The sequence below is a fragment of the Geotrypetes seraphini genome, chromosome 3 (assembly GCF_902459505.1).
Source record: "Geotrypetes seraphini chromosome 3, aGeoSer1.1, whole genome shotgun sequence".
NCBI lineage: Eukaryota > Metazoa > Chordata > Amphibia > Gymnophiona > Dermophiidae > Geotrypetes > Geotrypetes seraphini.
The window spans coordinates 228,597,686-228,621,666 of NC_047086.1; the positions used below are offsets into that span (position 1 = coordinate 228,597,686).

At 42.0% G+C, this 23,981-nt stretch overlaps 1 protein-coding gene across 4 annotated transcripts in view; it reads right to left on the reverse strand.

The window, feature by feature from the left end:
• Positions 1–243: 243 nt before the first annotated feature.
• Positions 244–23,981, reverse strand: part of TIMELESS (timeless circadian regulator) — a 154,843-nt gene continuing 131,105 nt past the window's right edge. The window contains exons 28-31 of one of the 4 annotated variants that reach the window (XM_033937322.1): positions 17,886–18,141; positions 6,722–6,788; positions 2,476–2,555; positions 244–1,952 (exon numbers count right to left, since the gene is read on the reverse strand). In XM_033937322.1, coding sequence (XP_033793213.1) covers positions 1,867–1,952; positions 2,476–2,555; positions 6,722–6,788; positions 17,886–18,141 — 489 coding nt within the window. In that variant the 3' untranslated portion in view covers positions 244–1,866. Of the gene's footprint in view, positions 1,953–2,475; positions 2,586–6,721; positions 6,789–9,169; positions 9,226–13,868; positions 14,019–17,885; positions 18,142–23,981 lie in introns of those variants that run through there. The other 3 variants (XM_033937321.1, XM_033937325.1, XM_033937323.1) reach the window with 3 other exon arrangements.

Here is a 23,981-nt window from a genome sequence, read left to right on the forward strand (position 1 = left end):
CTGAGGATCGGGAACTCAACATTGGAGATTGGGTCCCTAGGGATGGTGATCTATTGAACCCTATCTACATACTATTGAGAGTGAGGACTTTTTCTAATAATACAGGTGCATATTGATTAATTTGATTGCCCATATTGAGAAGGCATAATGTGTGTATGTTCCTTTATAAAAATGCCTCAAAAGTGATACGTGCTCTAAGGCAGGAGTAATTTTTGTGTGTGCGCACTTATTCATGTATTTTACAAGAGACAAGCATAAGTGCCCATCCAACCCTTTCTTCTACAGAAAGTGACATGTAATATGGGTTGCACAACAAGAAACTCAGCTGTAGAAGGCAAACTTAAGGCATTATTAATTCAGTGTAGAACCTCTGGTCCTTCAAGGCACTCCGCTGAGCAAGCATTCTGTGTTGGCCTCAGCTGTATTTCTTCTATCTGTGTTGTGCTGCATGTTGCTGAGAAATCACTTTCCCCACTGTGTAGGGCAACTGACCGCAACACCAGGTTCATGCTCCTCACCCTGCTCCACTAGATAGGGATATGTGGTTCATTCACACATGTAGCATTCATTAAGAAAACACAATATGAAGAATAAAAATATATATAAATATCTTAAAGATCGATCTCAGCTTTCAGGACAATTTTGTCACAGGGTGCATCTAGATAAGATGCCTACGTTCCTTATAGAGTACTAAAAGGTTAGATATGCATCTATAATTTAGGTGCCAGTCACAGAGCTGCTGTAAAACCTTGCTGCCTGAATGTCAGCGATAAGCACGTAATATATGTATATTTGGGTGTCCCACTTAGGCTCCACCCATGTGCATACCTTAATACGCATTAAGGACTGGTTTCTTTTAATAGCGCTTAAATTGGACAGCACTTTGAAAAACAACGCCAGCCTCAAGTCAATCATGCTTAGGTGCTGTTAACAGAATCACGGCTAGCGGTGCCTAAAAAAACATCTTAGGCAGTGGTAATGTAAGCCAGGGTTTTAAAGGCCTACGTTACTGGCGCCTAAGTTTTTTTTGAGAATCAGGCCTAGCAGTGCCTAAGGCCACCTCCCTAACCACGCCTACTTGACCCTGGCGAGATTCTGATGTTTATCCCAAATAGGGGCCTGGTTGGGTTTTATTAAACAAGATTTTCATTGGTTTTAAATAAAGTGATAAATTACCATGCTGATTAAAGCCATTTAAAGCAATTAAGTGAGGTGCTTACCGACGCCTAACTTACAGCACTGTTTACAGAATATGGGTCTACGTGCATAGTTACAAAACTGTGCACACATATGCCCATAACAGGCACATAACTGTTCGTGCCTATTGCTAAAGAACTGCCCCCTAATTGGGCTCTTCTTTCTTCAGATAGCTAAGAAAATCACTCGCTCTGGAACCTTAGAATAGTATTCCTCCTACTCCCTTTGTGCTCACAAAATATAAAAAACAAAACATAGATGTGCACTAAAAAGGTAGCCTCTTTAAATAAAAGCGGTAAAACTTTTAATTGTTTTAGCATGGGAATAAATCAGTGGAGGTAGAGATTTATTGCTCTTGATTAGCTCTGCAGAGGCACGTAACTGGATTGCTGTTTCTTGCTCATATCTCACCAAAGGAAATTCTAAGCCAGGGGAAGCAGAGGGAAAGGTATACATGAACAGCAGCACTTTACTTTCGTTTGTGAAATATCAGCACCTGAATGGATGTCAGAAAATATTTCACCCACAAACTGTTCAAAATCTCCTTTCCTCTCTCCCACCTACTGCAACCCCTTTCCAGCCATAACTTCACAGGCGCAACTGCCTTGCAACTGGTCAGAGGTGGCAGACAAAAGAGGAGGGGAGGGGGGGGGTCTATCAGATACTCCATTAGTCCTCATCTTCATCTATCTGGGAATACCTCCTCTTGCTGGGTCTCATGCTCCCCTCAGAGTCCTGATTCTGCTCCATTATCTCTGCAAGGGAAAGAGACTCATTAGCCTGTGTACTTCAGCACTCAAAATCTGGTACCATACAGGGCCTGGCTAATCTAATGCTTGACTTTATATACAGAGTCATCATTCAAGGAAAGCTCAATTCGGTTTACAATAGTTAAGTTATCGAATAAAAAACCAGAAAAGAATAAGACTGTTTGGTAAAGCTAATTTTCAAAGTGTTTAGCAAATAAAGTAGTTTTTAAGGATTTGCGAAAAGAAGTGGAAAGTCATTTCACAGTTGAGATAGCTTAAAAATCAGAGAGTGACTGAAAAACTTAACTCCCTTAATCCCTTTTTTGGAAGGAAGAGATAATTTGAATTGTTGATCACCTCTTGCAAAATCATACTGCTTCCAATAGCAATCAAAGAAATGACTTCAGTAATCTTCCTCTCTCACCTAGAGGCTTAGTTAACAATCTGTGGTATTCTCCCAAAGCCTTTTTTGAAACCCTCTTCTTATGGATTCACAACCCCGATGGAACATGAAGCATAGGATACAAACCTTTGCTGTCTCCCTCCTCATCCTCGCTGTCTACGACTTTAATCCTTTTCAAGGCAGGCTTTGATTGGACACCTTCCTCCCTAGAATACATTAAAAAACACATGCACACACAAAAAACCCCAATACAAAACAGCTGTTAACATTAGTTTCAGGTTAAAATTCAAAATCATTCCAAGTCTACCTCCTTCCTCTTCCCAGCATAAAACAGAAATAGAAATATGGGACTTGTATACTGCCTATTCATTTACTTATTTTATTTGTTTTCTATCCCATTCTCCCCAAAGAACTCAGAAGAGGTTACAGGTTGACATACATAATATATAATTAACAGGTAACAATTTGCCACAGTAGTTGTAGTTTTATAACCATACTCACTGAAGATTAGATTCTTACCTTTCATAATCTTTGTTCTGTTAGTCTCTGGAGGATTCTGAACAGTAGGTGTCTCATTTCATCTTGCCAACCAGGTTTTGCAGAAATTCACACACTTTTCTCTTCTGTTCCTCCCACTTGGCAAACACAGAGCCCCCTGAAGTAACATCCCAAAGCGACCAAATAAAACTGGAATAAAGCATAGACACAAAGAGCTAGATTTGCAAAACAAACCGATCGTGTACCGATCGGTTTGCGACCCCTTTACGATCAAATTTCCCTCCAGCCCCAACCTGCTGTATACAACAAGTACAAACTGGAAACATGTCTTCGGTAGAGATATGTACCCACATATCCTTGTCTGCTGGCTGGAAGATACCGAGGCCTGAAAAGAGAAACATCCAAGGCAGAAATAAACAGGTGATAAAATAAACAGTCAACAGAGGGTGAGCTGTACAGAATCCTCTGGGGACTAACAGAAAGATTATCAAAGGTAAGAACCTAGTCTTCCATTCTGTTACGTCCCCTCTGGATTCCTTACAGTAGGTGACAAACCAAAGGAATGGCAATGTCTAGGGTTGGAAAAAAGAGCCTGTCCGCAACACCAAGGCCCCAAATGTGGCATCTGATTGAACCGCCACATCCACTCTGTAAAATCTGGTAAAGGTATGAAGTGAAAATCATGTGGCTGCTCTACAAATTTCAGCTGGATTAATTGCTCAAAACTCTGCCCACAAAACGGTGACATCTCTAGTCGAGAGGGCTTCGAGTGAAACCGGCGGTTGGTTGTCGCAGCCAATGTTAAGTTGACGAAATGGCCATGCGGATTCTTCAGGCAATAGAGGTCTTAGACACAGGCCTGCCCCACCTGGACTGGCTAGTCAGGACAAACAGATGGTCAGAGCGACGTAAGTCATTGGTCCTTTCTAAGTAGTGCAGCAAAACTCTGCGCAAGTCTAGTTTCCTCAAAAGCCTATCCTTCTTTTCTGACCCCTGTGAAATGAAAAACAAGTAGATGAACTTCGTTTACATGGACTCCCAAACCACTTTTTCAATTTGCGTATGTTGAGGAAGGTAAGACACCTCTTTCATCAACACCACTTCTCTATTCTAGTTCAGTCAATTATTTTATCTCATCTTGACTATTGTAATGTCATTTATCTTAGCATTACAAAAACTTGTCTTTCTAAACTGCAACTGGTCCAGAATACAGCTGCCAGACTGATTTTCAGGAAGCACAAGTTTGATCATGTGACACCATTGCTTCATAGTCTTTGTTGGCTTCCTGTGTATTTCAGAATCCAGTTTAAATGTAAGTCTTTGAAATCTATTCTGTTAACTAAGCACTTTGGTAATTAATTTCCTCTCATATTTTTTTTTTCTCCTTTCCCTTCGGTCCTTATTAGCCTAAGCTAACTACTGTAAACCGAGACGAAGTTTCCTGGATTGAAGTCTCGGTATATAAAGCCAAGGATTAGATTAGATTAGATTCAAAAGGAAGGAAGGAAATGTACGGAGAGTTACTCCTGCCTCTTTGACCTGAAGAAAGGATTCCCTACAAGAGGAGGCATGCAGCTCCGAAATACACTGTGCTGAGAGAATTGCCCCGAGGAATGCCATCTTGACCGCAAAGTCCAGAATAGATGCCTCCTTGAATGGCTCAGAAGGAGGCTCAGCAAGGCCTTTCCAACACAATATTGAGATTTCACACAGGAAAAGGTTGATGCGGGGAGGCTGTAAGCAAAGCACCCCCTGAGAAATCTACTCACATATGGATGAACTGTAAGCGAAGAACTAACATTGTACGTTCTGAAACAAGAAAGGCCTGCCACCTATACCTTGAGGGAAGCTACTGCTAGGCCCTTGTCTAAACCGGCCTGCAGGAAGGCTAAAACTACTGGAATAGGAGCCTGCAACAGCTCCACCTGGTCTTTGGCACAATACTGCTTGAGAGCTTTCCAAGCCTTGGTGTAAACCGCCATAGTAGATAGCTTCTTGGACTTCCAAACAGTGGCAATGACCAAGTCAGAGTAGCTACTCTGAGTCAAGGCCTTGCGCTCAAAAGCCATGCTGCAAGACCAACGTGCTGGGGGTTCTCCAGAGGAACCGGTCCCTGACTGAGAAGGCTGCGATGACAAGGGAGCTTGAGCTTCTTGTCTTGCTGATCTGCATACCAAGGGCACTTGGGTCCAGAGCACAACCTCCAGGGAGGCCGCCATTGACTTCAGGACCTGCAGATACTGTTAAGCAGTGGGACTAAGGATCTCCAAGAGATCCTTGATTTGTTTCCGGAGCTTTTGCTTGCATGGCTTGGGAAGAAAAACACAGCCTTGGAACATGTTGAACCAAACTCCAAAATAGTCCAATGTCTGAGATGGGAAGACCCTGAGGAGGTGAGGCCCAAAACTCCTGCCCTCTTCCCTCATGCTTTTTGGCACACAGTACAAAGACACTCCTCTGCCAGTAATCCAGAGCAATCCACACATGAATTCACATCTATGTTGATGGAGGAGTCCATCCCTAATGATTTTCAATGAAATTGAGGGGTTGTGAAGTAGAAAAGAGAAGTTTAAAAATAGATTGCTAAAAATCCAAGATGGCTGCCAGAAAATTCATGGCTAAAACGCCTAGTGGAGACTGTACAGAAAGTCAAAAATTTGCAATTTGGGGTTTTTGGAGGTGGGAGACCTGACCCCTAACCCCAGAAAGCATTGAAAACCTTGTTTTCAGATTCTCCCCCCCCACCCCCCCGATTCTCCCATAGGAAGTAATGGGGCTTTACTTACAGTTTCCACAGTGTCTGCCTGTCAGCTCTGTCTGTGCAACTGAAGTGACGGGAAAGGATTTTCTGCCTCAGAGATTCACCAAACAGCTCAATTTTTGGGATCTTCGGGCTGCCAGTTAGATGGACCCCAACCAAAACCTCCATCCCTACAGAACCTCCTCACGCAACTGGGGGCAGGAAAATCCAGGCTGCACCCTAATACCCCAAGGGCTGTTACTCAGGGCGCATCCAGCCTAAGCTTAAACCTGTGACAGGGTCAAAAGGCAAGCACACTCCTAGGGGAACGAATCCTAAGCTCCAAAGGCAGCACACAGCAGGCTGGCTCCACAAGTCTACCCGAAGCTTGCCCTATGGAGCAAAAGTCCGGCTCCACGGAAACTGTGTCCTTTCCCAGTCAGAGAACCCCTCCAAAAGGGACTCAAGGCACTAAAGCCACCGAAAAAGACAAACTAAGCGGAAAAAATATGAAAAGAAGCAGAAATGAAAACTGTAGGGGGCTGTGTTCCTCAGCCAAGTGAGAGAAGCAGAAGAGAAGAGAGTGGATTTCTGCAAAACCCGGTTTTCAGGTTGAGATGAGACACCTACTGTACAGAATCCAGAGGGGACGTAACAGAAAGTGGTTTACATTCAGGTACTTAAAGCATTTTCCCTGTCTGTTCCAGTGGATTCACAATCTTATCTAATGTACCTGGGGCAGTGGAGGATTAAGTGACTTGGCCAGGATCACAAGAGCAACATTTAAAAGTCCCTACAATTCCCTGTGCTTTTAAGCATAGGTCAATATATGGCCAAAATTCTTCTGTCCAAAATGGTGCTGTGTTTGGGGCAGATTAAGGCAGGCTAGCTGGGTGTGAAGCAAAATGTTATGGAAGCTGGCAAAATTCAGCTGCTATCCATATAACTTTTGCCTTCTTGTCAATGTAGAAAAGGCAGGAATAAGTTTATATAGATAAGTTATTCATAAATAGCTAAGCTGGCATTTTCAGTGTTCAGAGTTAAACAGACTGGCTGAAAATTGGAGTAAATATTCACCTCAGTATTTTCAAAGCTAGGTGGGGAAACAAGTTAAGATAAATCAAATATATCTACCTCTCTGAGTCTGAATCTGACTCAATGGGTCTCTTCTGCCACAACTGCTCTTCAGCCACCTCTTCTTCTGCAATGCAAGTAAACATGTATCAGACTCAGGAAATATGGCTGTCCATCTACAGTGCTGCAAATACATCAGTGGAAGTTTTTTTGTCAAGTGTGTTGGTGCACAATTTTTCCACACAGGTTCTCACAGACCTATGTTTACTATCATTTTATATTGCGGTTTAATTCAAACCTTATCAACCCTGGACCCCTGAAGAAGGCGTGTTTACCGAAACATGGACCGTGTCGGGTCCTTAGGTTTGTTTGAAGGGTGGTAATATTGACCGCATTTATATTTGATATAATAAACATAGCCTGCATCTTGAACATATTGTCTGCAGTACTTTTTTGTTTGTTGACATACTAGATGAAACCAGATAAACACAGCTGGTCTTTTCAGTGTGCCCAGTAGTATTCCTCTGTGGTTTTCCACTACTTTAGGCAGATGAGCATATACCGTAAATTCCCATCTCCAATCTACCAGCTTCTGTCCATGTCTTTTTTTCAGCCTCAGAATCCACTTCATGAGGAAATTAGAAAGTCAAGGGATAGGAGGGCAGTATCCAATTGTGGATTAAGAACTGATTAAAAGACAGGGGCGGCATTGACCAGTGGCTAAGATGGCGGCATTGACCGAGCTGTGAGATTGAGCTCTCATGGCTGTTAGTGTCTTTTTTCCTAGAGCAATTATGCCGCATAAAAGGAAAGGTTTGGTCAAGGCGCCTTCTTCCTCGACGCCGATACCACCTATTAGACAGCAGACGATTGAGCAATTATTGCCCAGTATCTGCATTGGGACTGGCGGAATTAGCCCCACGCTGGGGAAAGGTAAAGAAGGTCTTACCTCACAGGGGCATGAGATCTCTTTTTCGCCACCACAAGCGGAGCCACCTCCTTGTCCGGCGGATTCGAACGCCCTGGAGGCGGGAATTGCCAGTGTTGCCGAGGACACGCCTGGAATTTCGGTGGAGGAAGCAGCCGGGGCAGATGAGCTTCTGCCGATGGGAGTCAACATTGGGGAGAGGAACCCCTCCAACGAGGTGACTTTAGCAGCAATTTGGCAAATGCTCCAGAAATTGGACAAAGCTGCAGTTAAAACATCAGAGGCTGCTTCGAAGACTTCAGAGGAGGTAAAAACTTTGGCTGGTAAAATCGATGATATTTCAAGAACCTTGGAACATTCTAACACAGAAATGAAAAACTCTATAGTAAATGTGCAATCAGAAGTTCAAGCCTTACAAGCCTTTAAAGTAGCTGCGATTAAAGATAATACTATGCTTCAAAGAAAAATAGAAAACATTGAGAATTTTAATCGCAGACTTAATGCCAGAATTTTGAATTTCCCCAAAGTACCTGGGATTTCAGCATATGAGATGTTCAAGAGATATTTGTTGGAAGTTTTAAAATATTCACCAGACCATATTCCTCCATTAAATAAAATATATTATCTTCCACAAACCATTAGAGCTCGGGAAACAATGGAGGGAATTAAACCAGATACACCGCAATTGGATGTTAACAACATATCAGCTATTTTGGAAGAGTCTATTTCTGACTCCTCATTGAGAGTGATACTTCTGATTTCATTTATTTTTCAACAGGACTTGGATTCCTTTATGAAACTCTATTTTCGCCTATCAAAAGAACTGTTTTATGGTAAAAAGATATGGGTATTCCTGGATGTAACTAAGGTTACCCAGGAAAAAAGGAAACAATTTTTGTCTTTGAGACAGGAGACCAGGGCACTTGGGGGCGTCCTTTTTACTGGCTTACCCTTGTAAATGTGTAGTAAAATTTGCTCAGGTTAAATATATTTTTTTTCAGCCGGAGCAGCTAAAATCATTTCTGGAGCTAAAGAAAATTGCTGTTGTTTAGTGGAAATTTATTATAATGCAGAGCATGTTATAGCCTTTCATTGATTAGTTCTTTTTCCTTTGTGTTTAACTTCTTAATAATAATTGCCATTACTCCCCTTTATTTTTTTTGTGGTCTAAGGAAGCGAGAATTTTACTTTTATATCTGTTTATAAAATGTGATGTGATGTGTTAACATTTATTCCAGCTGTATTTCCTTAGCAAGAATGTTAGTTTCTTGTAATATATTGAAAATTTCAATAAATAATAAGTTAAAAAAAAAAAAAAGACAGAAGACAGAAAGTAGGGTTAAATGGTCAGTATTATCTGATCTTTAGATAGTGCCCATACTGCACGTATGTCGGTGCTTTCCCACCCAACGTGGGCTTGCGGGACCATAATTTTAGTAACAAAGCTAAGAAGCCAACTAAGGAAGATGGGCGGGTTGTAAGAATATATCCCTGTTGACCTTGGAGAACACCTGCAACAGTTACATACCTTTGTCCCTACCCTGAGGACAAGCAGGCACAATATTCTCACATGTGGGTCTCCCAAGCTGCTAGAATCATGACTCTGGATGAGGATAATGGATATATAAACAGGATTCTGGCAAAACAGAAGAGGTTGGGAGGGAAAGTTGGCACTCAAAAAGTAAACAGATTTTACAGAACTGCTTGACCGAACGGACATTGTGGGCTGTTACACAGCCCTGAAGCATCAGCCCAGCCTGAGTATACATGAAGGAGATACAGTCCATTAGCCAAGTGGAGATGGTTCTCTTGGTAACAGGAACTCTGAGTCTGTTAGGGTGAAAAGCCACAAAAAGTTGGGTTGGCCACTGTTGGAAAGAAAACAGAACTACAATTGGTTGAGGTGGAATTCTGAGACAAGTTCAGGCAGGAATTGTGGATGTTTGAGGCACTACTCTGTCATGGTAGAATCTTGTGAAGGGCAGATCATATATAAGAGCTTGAAGTTCACTCACATGGCGTGCAGAGGTGAGGGCTATGAGAAAATCAACTTTCCAAGTGAGCAGTTTGAGATAGTAACATGTAAGTGGTTCAAAAGGAGACTTCATGAGAGCAGATAGTATGACATTAAGATCCTAAGCAGCAGGTGGAGGCTTGCTAGGTGGTATCATGTGGAATAAGCCTTTCATGAAATGGGCTACCAAGGGGTGAACAGTGTTATGAACTGATAGCACTCAACTGAATTAGTTTTTAGACCAGAGTTAGAGAGGTGGAGAAGGTATGAACTCCATCTGAGAAGAGTGCAGATGTGACTTTTAATAGTTGACGGCAAACCTGAGCAGCTCAAGGAGACAAATTGTTGTGTTTTGGAAGGAAGGGATGTTGGTGCACCCATATCTGAATGATTAGTCGATATGTATGAACTTTGTTGAAGAGAAGAGGTTGGCAATGGCTAGATTGATTAGTCTGACGCAGGAACTAGGTTGGGTGACTGATACGGAGCAAATTTTTTCCTTCCTAGTCACGGAAGTACTGTACATACTCGAATATAGGATGAGATTTTTGGGCCAAAAAATGGCCCAAAAATGGGGGTCTCATCCTATATTCGGGCCATCATCTGACCCCCTCCCGGACTTGATGTAGGCCAGGACAGGAAGGATCCCTCTCATCTCCCATCCCGGCCAACTAACAATTCTTTTAAACCCCCGCCGCTGCAGCGGTGTATGGGGCAGGAGCGATCTTTCCGCGTTCCTGGCCCATTCTGGGCTGCTGCCTCTGATCTCGTGCTCCCTGCTCAGCCCCGCGCTGCTCTCTGACTGGCTGGACTGACAGAGGATTCTCCCAGTTCTTAAATAAAGCTTCTTTCATGATGCTATGCCTGGGAGAATCCTGTCAGTCCAGGTAGTTCCTAAAATATAGACACAATGGGATTCATAATCAGAATAGAAATGTCCAAACCAGCACATACGTCCAGGGCCGATTGAAAGCCGAGAAGAGCGACTTCCAACCCCACACAATGTCTATCATAGGGCGTACAAAATGGAGGCGTTCCATGGACATGTTTATGAACAGGACATTCAAGTACGATAATGGAAATCACAGCATTTTGCCATGGGCATACTGAAACATGCCTAGAGTTAGACCTCTTCAAAAAGCACTTAAGCTGATACCCAAATTGTGATTTGACCCACTAGCGATCTTGTGCTGCTCAAGAGCTAAAGCTGAGCATATGTCTGAATCTGCAGTTTTGGGTGATACATTGCCAGCATTTGTGCGCTTGTCTCTGTCTCTACCTGTACGTGACCTGCCCTGCTTCTTTCACTCACCCATTTCTCTCCCCACACCTCAAAGACCCCTGCCACTGCCCCTTCCCCATCCCTCCTGATACCTGCATCTCCACCTCTCTACCTCCCTTCCATTTCATCTTACTCACCTTGTTATCTGTAGCTGGGTCATCTCTGTCTATATCGTGTGCCAGGACCTGCAGAATGAATGCTGATTTTCTCACCTGTGTTTGTCTGAGGGGGTGGGCTGACTGACTGAGGTCTTATGGTGTTGGCTATGGCTGGAATAGTGAGTGCCTGGGGTTTGTATGTCTAGGGAGGGGAACAGAACATTTGGCAGGTGGTGACAGGTAGTGGACTGCACCTCTGAAAGCATATCATGGTTGGAATTAATGCAGTGGTGGTGGCTGAGGTTCTGCTGCAAGAAGAAGAGAGAGAGATCAGGAAGGATTCACTGGAGACACCACCGCAGGAGAGTCTTCATGGTTCACTCCTGCTTCCTAGACCTCACAGACCAGCAATGTATAGATAAGATACCACTTTGACAGGGCAGCTATACAGGAACTATGTCAGCAGCTGACACCCCTCCTGCAGGCACCTACACGCATAACCCCATACCCACAGGAATAACTCCATACCCATTCACCTAAAGATCACCGCTTCCCTCATCTTCCTAGGCACCGGGAGCTTCCAGTCAGTCCTAGCAGCCAACACAGGACTCACCTAGCCTGCCATCTCTAAGTGCCTCACCCAGTTCCTAGAAGCCTTCCTCAACCACACCCATGAATACATCACCCTCCCCCCGGCCCTTCAAAGCACCATGGGTGAATCCTACAGCATAGTATGCTTCCCCTCGGTCATAGGTGTAATAGATTGCATACACATCACACTCAGACCACCATCCCCCTCCCCCCAGGCAAACAAAGCCAGCTACAGAAACAGGAAAGCATTCTATTCCATGAATTTACAAGTTGTGTACGATGCTCAGGGGCAAATAGTGGATGTGTGTGCCAGATATCCAGGCTCAACCCATAATGCGTACATCTTGCAGCATTCTGGAATTTACAGTAGAGTGAGGGGAGTTCAGCGGCAGTTGGCTACTAGATAAGCACCACAGGAACCCTATCCTCCCCAACATCCTCCCAACACTCTCTCCCTGCAACTCCCACCAATCTCCCACTTCAGCATCTTCTCATAGGTGACAGAGGGTATCCACAGCAAGTGTGGCTAATGACCCCCATTAAGCACCCACAAAATGCTGAAGAGGAGGAATACAATAGGCGACATGGAAGTACCAGAGCCATCATTGAGTGCACCTTTGGCCAGCTCAAGAACCACTTCAGATGTCTTGACCGTTCGGAAGGGGGGTAGCTGCTTTACTGACCTGAGAAAGTTGCTCATATATTCATGGCCTTCTGCATGCTCCATAACCTTGCCCTCTAAAAAAGGCAACCACTCCCAGACCCCCCCACAGCAATACTATCAACTGCCACCAGATACAGAGGAGAGTCTCAATGTCACAGAGGTGACCAGGGTGCATTCCAGGAGGGGGTCCGCGCCAGGCAACGCTTAATACAGACAAACTTCCAGTAAAGTTCAGTGAAATGAACAGCTTTATTTCTACATACCTTCTGTTGTAAACCACCACCAAACCCACACACCCACCCACAAGTAAGAGCTGCATGTAGGGCCCCTTGCCTATTTCCCCCTCCAGCCCCCAAGTCCCCTCTGAGCCCTCCCAGACCACCCCCTCAACTGTGCTGAAGCACAGGAGGCAGCTTCTGCATCCTCAGAGTCACTGGCAGACTCCCCATCCCCACTGTTAGTGGTGTCTTTGTCTTCAGGTGCATGCCTGTGAAATTGTGGCCATTTGAGAGGTGTCTCACTACTCACAAAACAATGGTGTCAAGTCCCAGAATAATACAGTAGCAGAGTAAGAAATGGACTTGCTGGCACTTAGTAGGAAGAACTGTAGCCCTCAGATACCTGTGCTGCACAGTGGTCGGAAAGAACACACTGAAGAGGCAGTTTACAGGTTAGCACGTTCTCTTTCATCGGGCATACAGATAATGGTAGTTTTTAAATAGTTTTTAAATTTTTGATTTTTAAATGCTTATGTTATAGTGCAACAGCAAACAGAAAAACAAGAAAAAATGATAAAATAGTGACACTTATCTTTTAAGTAAGTTGGCTGTTTGCTGGGCAATAGTGGCTTAAGCTTAAGCAAACAGCCAACTTACTAGGGCCACTAGCTCAAGATTAAGCCACTATTGCCCAGCAAACAGCCAACTTACTTAAAAGATAAGTGTCACTATTTTATCACTTTTTCTTGTTTTTCTGTTTGCTGTTGCACTATAATATAAGCATTTAAAAATCAAAAATTTAAAAACTATTTAAAAAACTATTTAAAAACTACCATTATCTGTATGCCTGATGAAAGAGAACATGCTAACCTATAAACTGCCTCTTCAGTGTGTTCTTTCCGACCACTGTGCAGCACAGGTATCTTGAGTTCCATTTGAGAGGTGTGTAAGATGAATGGTGTGGTCCAGGGTCCAGGATTGGCACAGGGTGCTGTTTGCAGTTGCTTTGCCTCTCTGCACTAGTCTAGTGCTGGAGCTGGAGGGTGTTAAAGACTGCTAAGCAGGGGGCTGGGTAGTGCTCTGAGTTCCAGTGAGGTTTCGCAGGTTAGTCCATAGGCCTTGGATCTGGGTGCCGACGGCTGTGTTGCTTTGCAAAATCAGCTACTGGACTTCCGTCTGTTCCCTTGGGCTTCCAAGCCTTGCCTCATGAGCTACAGCTTCTGCTGACAAAATTCATCAAGGGAAATATTGTGTCCTAGCAGCCTTTGAGCCAAGTGGATCAGGTGTCTGCGCTGTCGATAGGGTCCTCTCCTCTTGGCTGGCTGGCCTCCCTCACTGCCCTTATCCAAGTCAGCATTCACATCTGAAAACTCATGGCGGGGGGATAGGCTCCAAAGAAGCATCATCCTCACCTCCCTTCACAATAGCTGCAGCCTCTTCAGCTTGTGCTGCTGGCTTCCTGTGTATCCTGCTGGACCTCGATACATTCCCTGCTGCTCCATCACCCTGTGGTAACAGCACCTGAAGAGCACTTGGTCCTGCCTTTTCGCTGGAGCTGAGATCTGCATGGGAAAAAGTAGCATATGTGGGCCACAGCATACCAACGTTTCTGTCTTTGCCCCTCTAGGTGCCCTTCCAGTGTCCAGATCAGAAGTGCCAGTATCATACATCCCATTCCATTAGTTTGGAACAAAGAATAAAATGAAACCATGTGAGATAATATATCTAATCATTATGTCAAAGCCAAAAGACTTCAAAGGGTAGATTTTACAGTTTAATCACAGGATGCCAATGTCCCAGGGCTACAGATATTGGCATCCTGTTCATTCTCGAGGTTTTGCAGAAGAATTCATAAGAAAAAAACCAAAATGCATATAAAAACATAAGAATAGTCATACTGGATCAGACCAATAGTCTATCTAGCCCAGTAGCCTAGTTCCACAGTGGCCAATTCAGGTCACAATATCTGGTAGAAACCCAGATGCTACCGATCCTAGGGCAAGTAGTGGCTTCCCCCCATGTCCATCTCAATAGCAGACTATGGACTTTTCTTCCAGGAACTTGTTCAAACCTTTTTTTAAATCCAACTACGCTAACTGCTTTTACCATATCCTCTGGCAATATCCAAGTCGCTCAGACCTATAGCATGGTTGTGGAGTGTTTTGGTTAGTTCAAATTTTTTTGTTACTGTCTTCAACTGATTTTTAACTTGAATGCTTAGCTCTGAAACAGGTAAACTGAAGCTTGAAGGAAGTACCAATCTGCAATAAGGGAGTCTGAGCTGCTTTTCTCTATTTCTATCTGCTTGTTTGAAAAAAGTTTGGCACGAATGATAAGGAAGTTAAAATTATCATAAAGATTTGGGGAAAAAAAAAAACACACTACCCTCAGATGCCAAAACCTAAAATGAAGTAGTCACCCAGGAGCCATTATTCTGAAACTGTATAACTTTAGAAAATAATTTCTGACGACAGACACTACTTGGCATTGTAATTATGAGTCCTATAGAAGGAATAATGTATTTTTATTCTGCAAGTCTTGTGCAGAGTTCTGGAAAAATAAGGACAGGATTTCTATGGTGCACAAAACATCACACACAGAGTGCTCTCTCTTACGCTATTCTTTGTTAATCATGAGTGAAGATCTTACATGCCAGTAAATCAGTTATCCAATTCAGATCAGAGGCTGAAAAATAGTACAGAACAACCACAAAGTGTGTGACCACTTCTAAGATATTCCTTTTTCCAGGACAGATTTTTCTCTTCCTCGTTTGTACCATTAGTTTACACTCAGCATCCCTCCGCATGACTAACCACTGCATTTTAAGTAAAACACTAATGTGGCTGTTCCTCAGTCCCTGTGCAGCTTGTATTTAGAGAACTTCTAGCTAATACTGTACTTGCAGCCTGCCAAACAGGTCCAGCTATTAGTGAATTCTGTCAATGTAGGTCTTTGTCCTCCTTGTCATCACTGGAACCACCTTCTATTCACAACCATCCAACAAAGGAATCAAAGTTCTTGGTGAACATAACAACCAGCCTCAACTCCTTTTGCTGCTTCTGAATCTTTAGCTCATCATCATTTGTCAGGTTGTTTGTACATATAGTAGGTAAGGGAAAGGGGAAAGAAATGGGATCTGATATACCACCTTTCTGTGGTTACAATCAAAGTGGTTTACATATTATATACATGTACTTATTTTGTATCTGGAGCAAGGAGAAATTAGATCTTACCTGCTGATTTTCTTTCATTTAGTCCCTCCAGACTGGCACAGACAGATGGAGTTATGCTTCTCTGCCAGTAGGTGGAGACTGAGAACTGAATTCTAGTAGTAGTACAAGTGGGCTGTGCAGTCCCCCTAGGACAGTCTACCAACAGCCAAGCAGCAACACTGATAAACCTAATAACTGGTAGAACAGGAACTCCTCTATACTTTTTTTTTTACCTCAATTGTTGGAGAAAGGAATAGAACAGGTTACTAACACTGGAAACCACAGTTTGCTAGCTAAACCAGATGCTGCTGCTCCCCATGGAATAACACCACTCCCCAATAAACAGAAACAAGAACAAAAAAAAAAATAAAAAATTGATTCTTAGCATCACCGAGAGAAAAACGACTCTTAGGATCACTGAGAAAAAGTACTGGGTAGGTTCTGTGCCAGTCTGGAGGGACTATAAGAAAGAAAATTTACAGGTAAGATCTAAATTTTTCCTCCTTTAGCATCCCTCCAGGCACAGATGGATGGGATGTACCAAAGAAGTACCCATCATGGGTGGGAACCTCACAGGGCCGCAAAAAGAACCTGCTTGCCAAAAACAGCAACCCAACGCACTTGAACGTCATCCCGGCACACAAAGGAATGCAGACAACCAAACTGCAGCCTTACAGATGTCCACTGGGGGCACAAGAAAACACTCTGTACAGGAAGCTGCCTGTCCTCATGTGGAAAGAGCCTCGAGAAACTCGGGGACTGACTTCTTCTGAAAAAGATAAGCCTTAGCAATAGCTTCCTTGATCCAGAGCACAATGGAAGCCTTAGAAGCACCTTCCCCCTTATGCCTGCCTGCCTGCCTGCCAGCAGGGAAAAAAAGATGATTCGTCTGCCGGAAATCTCGAGTCCTTTTCACATAGACGCAAAGAACTCTGCGGACATCCAAATTAAGTAACTTTTTGCTCCCAACTACCCAAGACTGGGAGGGAAACTGTCTGATTCACATGAAAGGAAAAAAGGACCTTAGGGAGAAAAGAAGGAACAGGTTGCAACACTACACATTCCCTAGAAAACTCCAAGAAGAGAGCCTGATAGGAAAAGGCTTGCAACTCTGACACACGTCTTGCTGAAGTAATGGCTACAAGAAACATTGCCTTCAAAATAAGGTCTTTCATCGTGCATGAGCTCAAGGGCTCAAATGGAGGACAAATCAATATCGACAGAGGTCGGGCAAGAGGTAATTAGGATACAAATTGTATAGGATACTGAAATCAGGAATTTTATTAATCTAATCTAATCTTCAGTCTTATATACTGGATCATTCCCCAAGGGGACTTGACCTAGTTAACAAACTAAGTTAATAATACATTAATGAAACAGTAATTCTTTCAACTATCTATTAGGAATTTCTTAAACAGATACATTTTCAGAATTTTTCTGAAATGGGTCAAAGATAAAGAAGTTCTAATAATTGAGGGAAGATCATTACAAGCTTTCACCATTTTATATGCCAAAGAACGTGAGAATTTACCTAAAGTTTGAATCCCTCTAACAGACGGAAATTCTAATTTAAATTTATGTATATTCCTAGTAGACTGAAGACTATGCGAGTTAAAAGAAAGAGGAAACAGTGGGGGAAAAAAATCCCATATAAACTCTTAAAAACATTAGCACACTTGAACTGGTCAACAAATGTTTTCCAAATAATGGTCATTTGTGGAACACTGGGACCCGACACGGTCAGTGTTTTGAAGAAACACTCCTTCCTCAGGGGTCCTAGCTGCAAATCATACTAGGTGTAAGTAGAACCAAATGGAAATAGAAACCATAAAACATGTAATTCCAGAAGAGTCTCTGGAAGACGTCCAGCTGGCACTCAACAATCCAAGAGAACTCTGCGCAAGCCTCAGGTCACTGTACTAACCATTAGGCTACCCCTCTCCACTTCACCTTTCTTTTGCATTTCTCTACCTAATCCCTGAACTTTATGTATTCCAAGAAACTGAGGTAACTAGACAGCAAATGATTTTGGTTTTCCCATCATAATTTCCCAGCTCCCTACTGCTCACTACGGAGTTCCTTATTGGAATATGTTTTTCTTTTAGGTGCCTTTGTCATCTCATATAAGGTCCCTCAATTCTAGTTCACCTTTGGAACACAGGAGGCAAGTGAATGGGACAAAGCAAATCAACTTCAGAACACAGAAAATATACAAACCCTCTTCTGTAAGTTTCTCATTGTTTGACGCCAGGTGTCCTGGCTGCTGTTTCTTCTTGGCTTGTAAGAGGGTCCCGATTACTTCAGCCTTCAGCTCCAGACAAGGGTTCTTTTCCTCAGCAACTTTTCCTGCCTCTGAAATTTTTTCCCTGCCATCTTCCTTTTCCTCTCCATCTGTATTCCCCAGGACAATTGAGGCAGCCATCTTGCGCAGCTGCTCTGGACTTAGCTTGGCTGGGATTCGCCAGAACGATTCCTATTAGATAAACCAACACAAAGCTGTGAGTAATCTGAGGTTCTTTTAATGATAAATTAGTGCTAACCCGACAAGCATAAGGCTCCCAAGTCATGGCTGAGGCTCCATCTCTCCAAGACTGATGGGAGACAAAAAATGGCACTGATGATAGGGAAGGTGGGATATAGCACCTACTTGCCATCCTTGAAAAAGCATTTGTGTGGCTACTTCCCAATAGCCGGATAAAAAAAGGGGCTTACAGAAAAATAAATAAAAACTGAAAAAAACCCCACACATCTCCTGAAATGTCATCTTCAAAAGTCATAGAAACATGATGGCAGTTAAAGGTCAAATGGCCCTTCCAGTCTGTCCATCTGCAGAATCCACCATCTCTTCCTCTCTCTAAGAGATCCCAATGTGCCTGTCCCACGCTTTCTTGAATTCAGACACATCTTTTGTCTCCACCACCTCTACCAAGAAACTATTCCATGTATTTCCTCTTAACTTCATCCTATACCCTCTAATTCCAGAGCTTCCTTTCAATTGAAAGGGGAGACTCGGCTCATGCACATTTATGCATTTATGCCAAGTAGGTATTTAAACGTCTATCATATCTCTCCTTTCCTCCAAAGCATAAATATTGAAATCTTTAAGTCTTTCCCCATATGTCTTATGATGAAGACCACCGACCATTTTAGTAGCCTTCCTCTGGACTGACTCTGACCTGCCTCTAGCCCACTTCTATTTCTCAAGAACTTCTTTTCCCTACAGTTTGACAATTCCACAGCAGTGAAGACCCAGAAGTACTTCCTAACACAAAATTAATATTTTCTTTGTTTAGTATCATAACTGAAGACCTTCCTACCATAACACTACAAAAACTCTGTCTTTAGAGTAACTAAATTGTACTATGATGTCACTTTGCAGCTCCTCATTATCTCTCCTATCTCTCCCTATACTCCTCCCCGGGAACTATGTTCATCGGGTAAGTCTCTCTTGTCTGAATGCTTCCCCTCTACTGCCAACTCCCGACTCTTCTATCTTCCTATGCTGTATGCCTGGAACAATCTGCCTGACTCAGTACATCGGGCTCATTCTCTGGTGTTATTCAAATTCATGCTGAAAGGCCACTTTTTTGAAGCTGCATTTTAAGTCCTTACCCAACCCACTTATAAAGCACCCACATCTATTTGTCATTCCCTCTATAGTCCCCTACCTTATCCACCCCATCATTCCCTTTGTAACTCCCTACCTGAGCAGCGTGTATAGATTCACCCTTTTTGTCCTGCGTGTCTGTCATATTTAGATTGTAAGCTCTTTCAAGCAGGGACCATCTCTTGCATGTTTAATGTATAGCGTTGCATGCGTCTGGTAGCGCTATATAAATCATAAATAGTAGTAGTAACTAATTAACAATATCTATCATTCCACAACAAGTTCTGACTCATAGGGACTTAAAAAAGTGGCTCACAGGGAGGGAGGGAGCCACCACAATCTGCCAGACTTGAATGAAGTATCTGCATAAGGCCATTTGTCTATTCTGCAATAGCAGAGACAAGTCCATACCAACATCTCACATGAATCAACCACTGCAGTTTGCCAGTATTGCTCATCAACTGGGCTTTCACAGTGAATCAGGTTCTTCCTTCCCCTTTAAGACCTATTAGTAAAATCAGACAGGTTGGCGAATGAACAGTCTCCCAGGGGAGGTGGTGCAGGGAAAAACATTAGAGTTCAAGAAAGCCTGGAATAAGCACAGAGGATCCCTATGTAGCCAAGATGTTAAGGGAAAGCCAGTGATCAAGTGTGGCAGTATTGCAACAGGAAGTAAACCAGACGGCTGGATGGTCTTTATAAGCCTCAGCTGTTATGGTAGTCTAAGTTCCTATGAAGCACCTTAATGCTATTAAATGCAGGTTGATCTCTTTTTTTCAAAACCATAATGGAAAAGCCTCTTTCCAAATCTTTCATTCTATTCAAATAAAACCTTTAATACTCTGTGGTCTTTTTTCTTTGGTTTTGGACTCTGTACACAGAACAGATAGGACTAGCTGCAGATTAAATGACAAACAAAATGAATGGGTTAATATTCAAATGATTTAACCAGCCAGGAGAGTTAAATTGCTTGCACTTTACTAGTTATCACCTCAGAATATCAGCACAAACTGCTAAAACAAAAGCTAGCTATTTTGTGGACAGTTCGGGAACAGAGCTGGCACAAATCAGACCACTAAAACCTTGGTCCTATCTTTTTTACTTTATTTATTGGGATTTATTAACTGCCTTTATGAAGCGATCCATCCGAGGTGGTCTACAGTTTTATCTGGTTAAGTGCCGAGTATCAAATTTAACCACATAAGAAATTACTTCACAATATGACTATTGTAATGCAATTTAGGCCGGTCTTCCCAGCTCTTGTCTCAATAGACTGAAACTTTTACAAAACACTTCCACCCAACTGATTTATAATACTAAATGACATGATCACATCACTCCTTTTTTGAAACAACTACACAAGCTCCCTATCAAGTCTAGGATTACATTTAAAATTCTCACATCAACTCGTACAAAGCACTTCACGATGGTATTCTGGCCTATTTATCCTTTCTTACGATCCTGTATACTCCCTCAAGTTGTTTAAGATCAATTAACAATCATTCCTTATTAATTCCACCTCTAGCCCAGGCAAACTAAGAGTCAGCATGCAGGTCAGTTTTTTCTACCCTGCCCCTTCCCTATGGAATGCCATCCTATTCCCACTCTGTGCAAACACCTTTTACCGAGAATTTAGGTCAGGATTAAAAATTTTCTTGTTCAAACCTACTTTTGACTTATCTTGACCCAAAGTCCCCCTTGATCCAAAGTAAACTTCTTAGCAGTCACGTGGGTAAGCTACTATCAGCGGCCAGCCGCTGGATCCTGTTTAGAGTTTCTCAGCTTCTCCTAAGTCAAAGTTCCTCCTCGAGGGCCGCAATCCAGTCGGGTTTTCAGGATTTCCCCAATGAATATGCATGAGATCTATTTGCATGTACTGTTTTCATTGTATGCTAATAGATCTCATGCATATTCATTGGGGAAATCCTGAAAACCCGACTGGATTACGGTCCTCGAGGAGGGACTTTGACACCCCTGTAATAGAGAATGAGTGTACTTTCCTTTAAACAGAAATGGAGTACCTTACTATGTGTATTTTATCAGTTTTATTGTAAGCCACTAAGATTTGCTTGCACAATCTTAGTGGTATATCAAATTTTAATAAACAATAAACCTAGATATTCAATGTCTGTGCCTGGACATCATGGAAACTGTCTCAAGAGATTTAGGGGTAAATATTCAGCTGGTAGCAGTCATGTCCAGGCACAGACATTGAATATCTAGGTCAGGGGTGGGCAACTCCGATCCTTGAGGGCTGGAATCCAGTCAGGTTTTCAGGATTTCCCCAATGAATATGCATTTATAGCAGTGCATGCAAATAGATCTCATGCATATTCATTGGGGAAATCCTGAAAACCTGACTGGATTCCAGCCCTCGAGGACCGGAGTTGCCCACCCCTGACCTAGATATTCAATGTCTGTGCCTGGACATGACTGCTACTAGCTGAATATTTACCCCTAAATCTCTTGAGACAATTTCCATGATGAGTCTTATCCTAAAAACAACAACAAATAGTGCTTTTATTTTACTTCTCAAACACTGTCAGGTCTTAAAATGTACGGAATGAAGTGGCTCAACAGGTTGTCCTTAAGCATTCAAAATGAAATTCTAAGCATAAAAACATACACACATAAGCTTTCTCCTACTGGAGCATTCATGCTTCTGCATTTAACACTGATTGCAAACTTCCCTTTCCACATGGAGCAGTACATTTCAGAGCCTGAAATCATACTCCACATGCTCTAGCTTAGGAGTGAGGTTCATTCCCACTAAATCCTAACACTAGATGGATGCTGATCACTTCCAATAATGACTCTCCAAATCAGATCAAACTTGTAAGTTAGCATCTACTTTTCACAAAATCATACAATCTGTATCTTCATTTAATAAATTAATACTGCCAATTAATTTACTACACAATATGATCGTTTGGTGGGGCTGAAAGCGTCCAGGAAATTTTTCCAATATGTACTAGCTACCCTGAAGAAGCCCTTATAATTGGGTAAAACAGGGCCCTTTTGTCTGGAATTAAATATAAAGCTGAGTACATTTACATACTTGAAACATTAAAATTCTGGATATTTTTAATGCCATATATGTTTGAATAAACAAGAAAGAGCACATGAGTAAAAAGAAAAAAATAAGTAATAGGAGTTTTTGGACCAATGAATGAGAACAGAACTGATGGAAACTGACAGATGTATGTTTTATTAAAATCTGCAGTCCAGTTTTCTGATGTCCTTTCCCCTATTGTATAGTAAATTAATTGGCAGTATTAGTTAGTTTATTAAATGAAGATACAGATTGTATGATTTTGTGAAAAGTAGATGCTGAATTACATGTTCATTCCCACTAACCAACTTGGAGAACTTGCACCTGAGAGAATTTCTTATAGACAAAAGCGCCTGGCTTTTTAAACAGGCTTTCAGTGCCTGGTGGTAGTGGTGAAGATTTTGCATATATTTTAATTTCCCTGTCATCATTCTCCCCCCCCCCTCCAATTCACACCTCCTAATCTTCCCTCGCCTTGTTTCCCTTTTTATATGTCGAATTGTCAAATGCATGATTGCTTTTTGTTTTCCCCTGCTATCCTATCTGAAACGCCCGTTTTTCATGGTTTCTCTTTAGCTTGTAAACTGCTTAGTTCTGTTCGCCACGCAAAGCAGTATAGTACATGTAAATAAAGAAAAAAGTAATGTAAGTATATTAGATTGGGAGCCATGTAAGCACCCCTGAACCCCTAAGAGAGACCAGCACAATGAAGAATAAAAATGTATAATGGATTTTTAATTACTACTACTACTACTACCAATTATTTCTATAGCGCTACTGGATGCACGCTGCACTGTACAGAGTCACAAATTAGCACTCTGATTTATCATTACATTCCTCTAAGTTCTCTAAGTCTTCTAATATCTAAGTTCTAGCTCCTGGCTCACAATACTGACAAGCAATGAACCTTCTTCGTTGGTTGTCTAAGCAATGAACCAGGCCATGTATTAGAAAAACGGGGGAGATACAGGGTATTCCATATTCAGATATGGAATATAAAATTTCAGCTTATGCTGATGATATTTTACTTTATTTGAGAAATCCAGAGTCTACCTTATCTTCTTTATTGGAATTAATTGATAAATTTGGCAAATTTTCAGGTTATAAAATTAATTGGAATAAATCTGAAATTATACCTTTAAACATTCATTGTGTAAAAGGATTATTTGACACTTTTCCATTCATATGGAAAGAAGAAGGATTTAAATATCTTGGCATTCAAGTTAAAAATACAATTGAAGATACTGTAAAAGAGAATGAAAAACAAGTATTAAAAAAAGTTACGGAGTTATGCGAGCAATGGAACCCATTACATATTTCTTGGTGGGGGAGAGTTCAAACTATTAAAATGATGATGTTGCCTGTAGTTTGCTACCAAATGAGTATGATACCTATTTATTTTCAGGGGTCCTTTTATAAAAAGCTAAATAGTATTTTAACAAAATTTCTTTGGCTTGGTAAAACACCTAGAATAGCTTTAGTAACTTTGCAAAAATCAATTAAGGAGGGAGGGGTAAATTTTCCAAATTTCTATAGGTACCATCAAGCCTATATTCTACGTCAGGGTATGTATTGGATCCTCCCAGAACTTATAGATAATGCACCGGATTGGTTATATTTAGAATGGCGCCTTATGTTTCCCCTAAATTTAGTT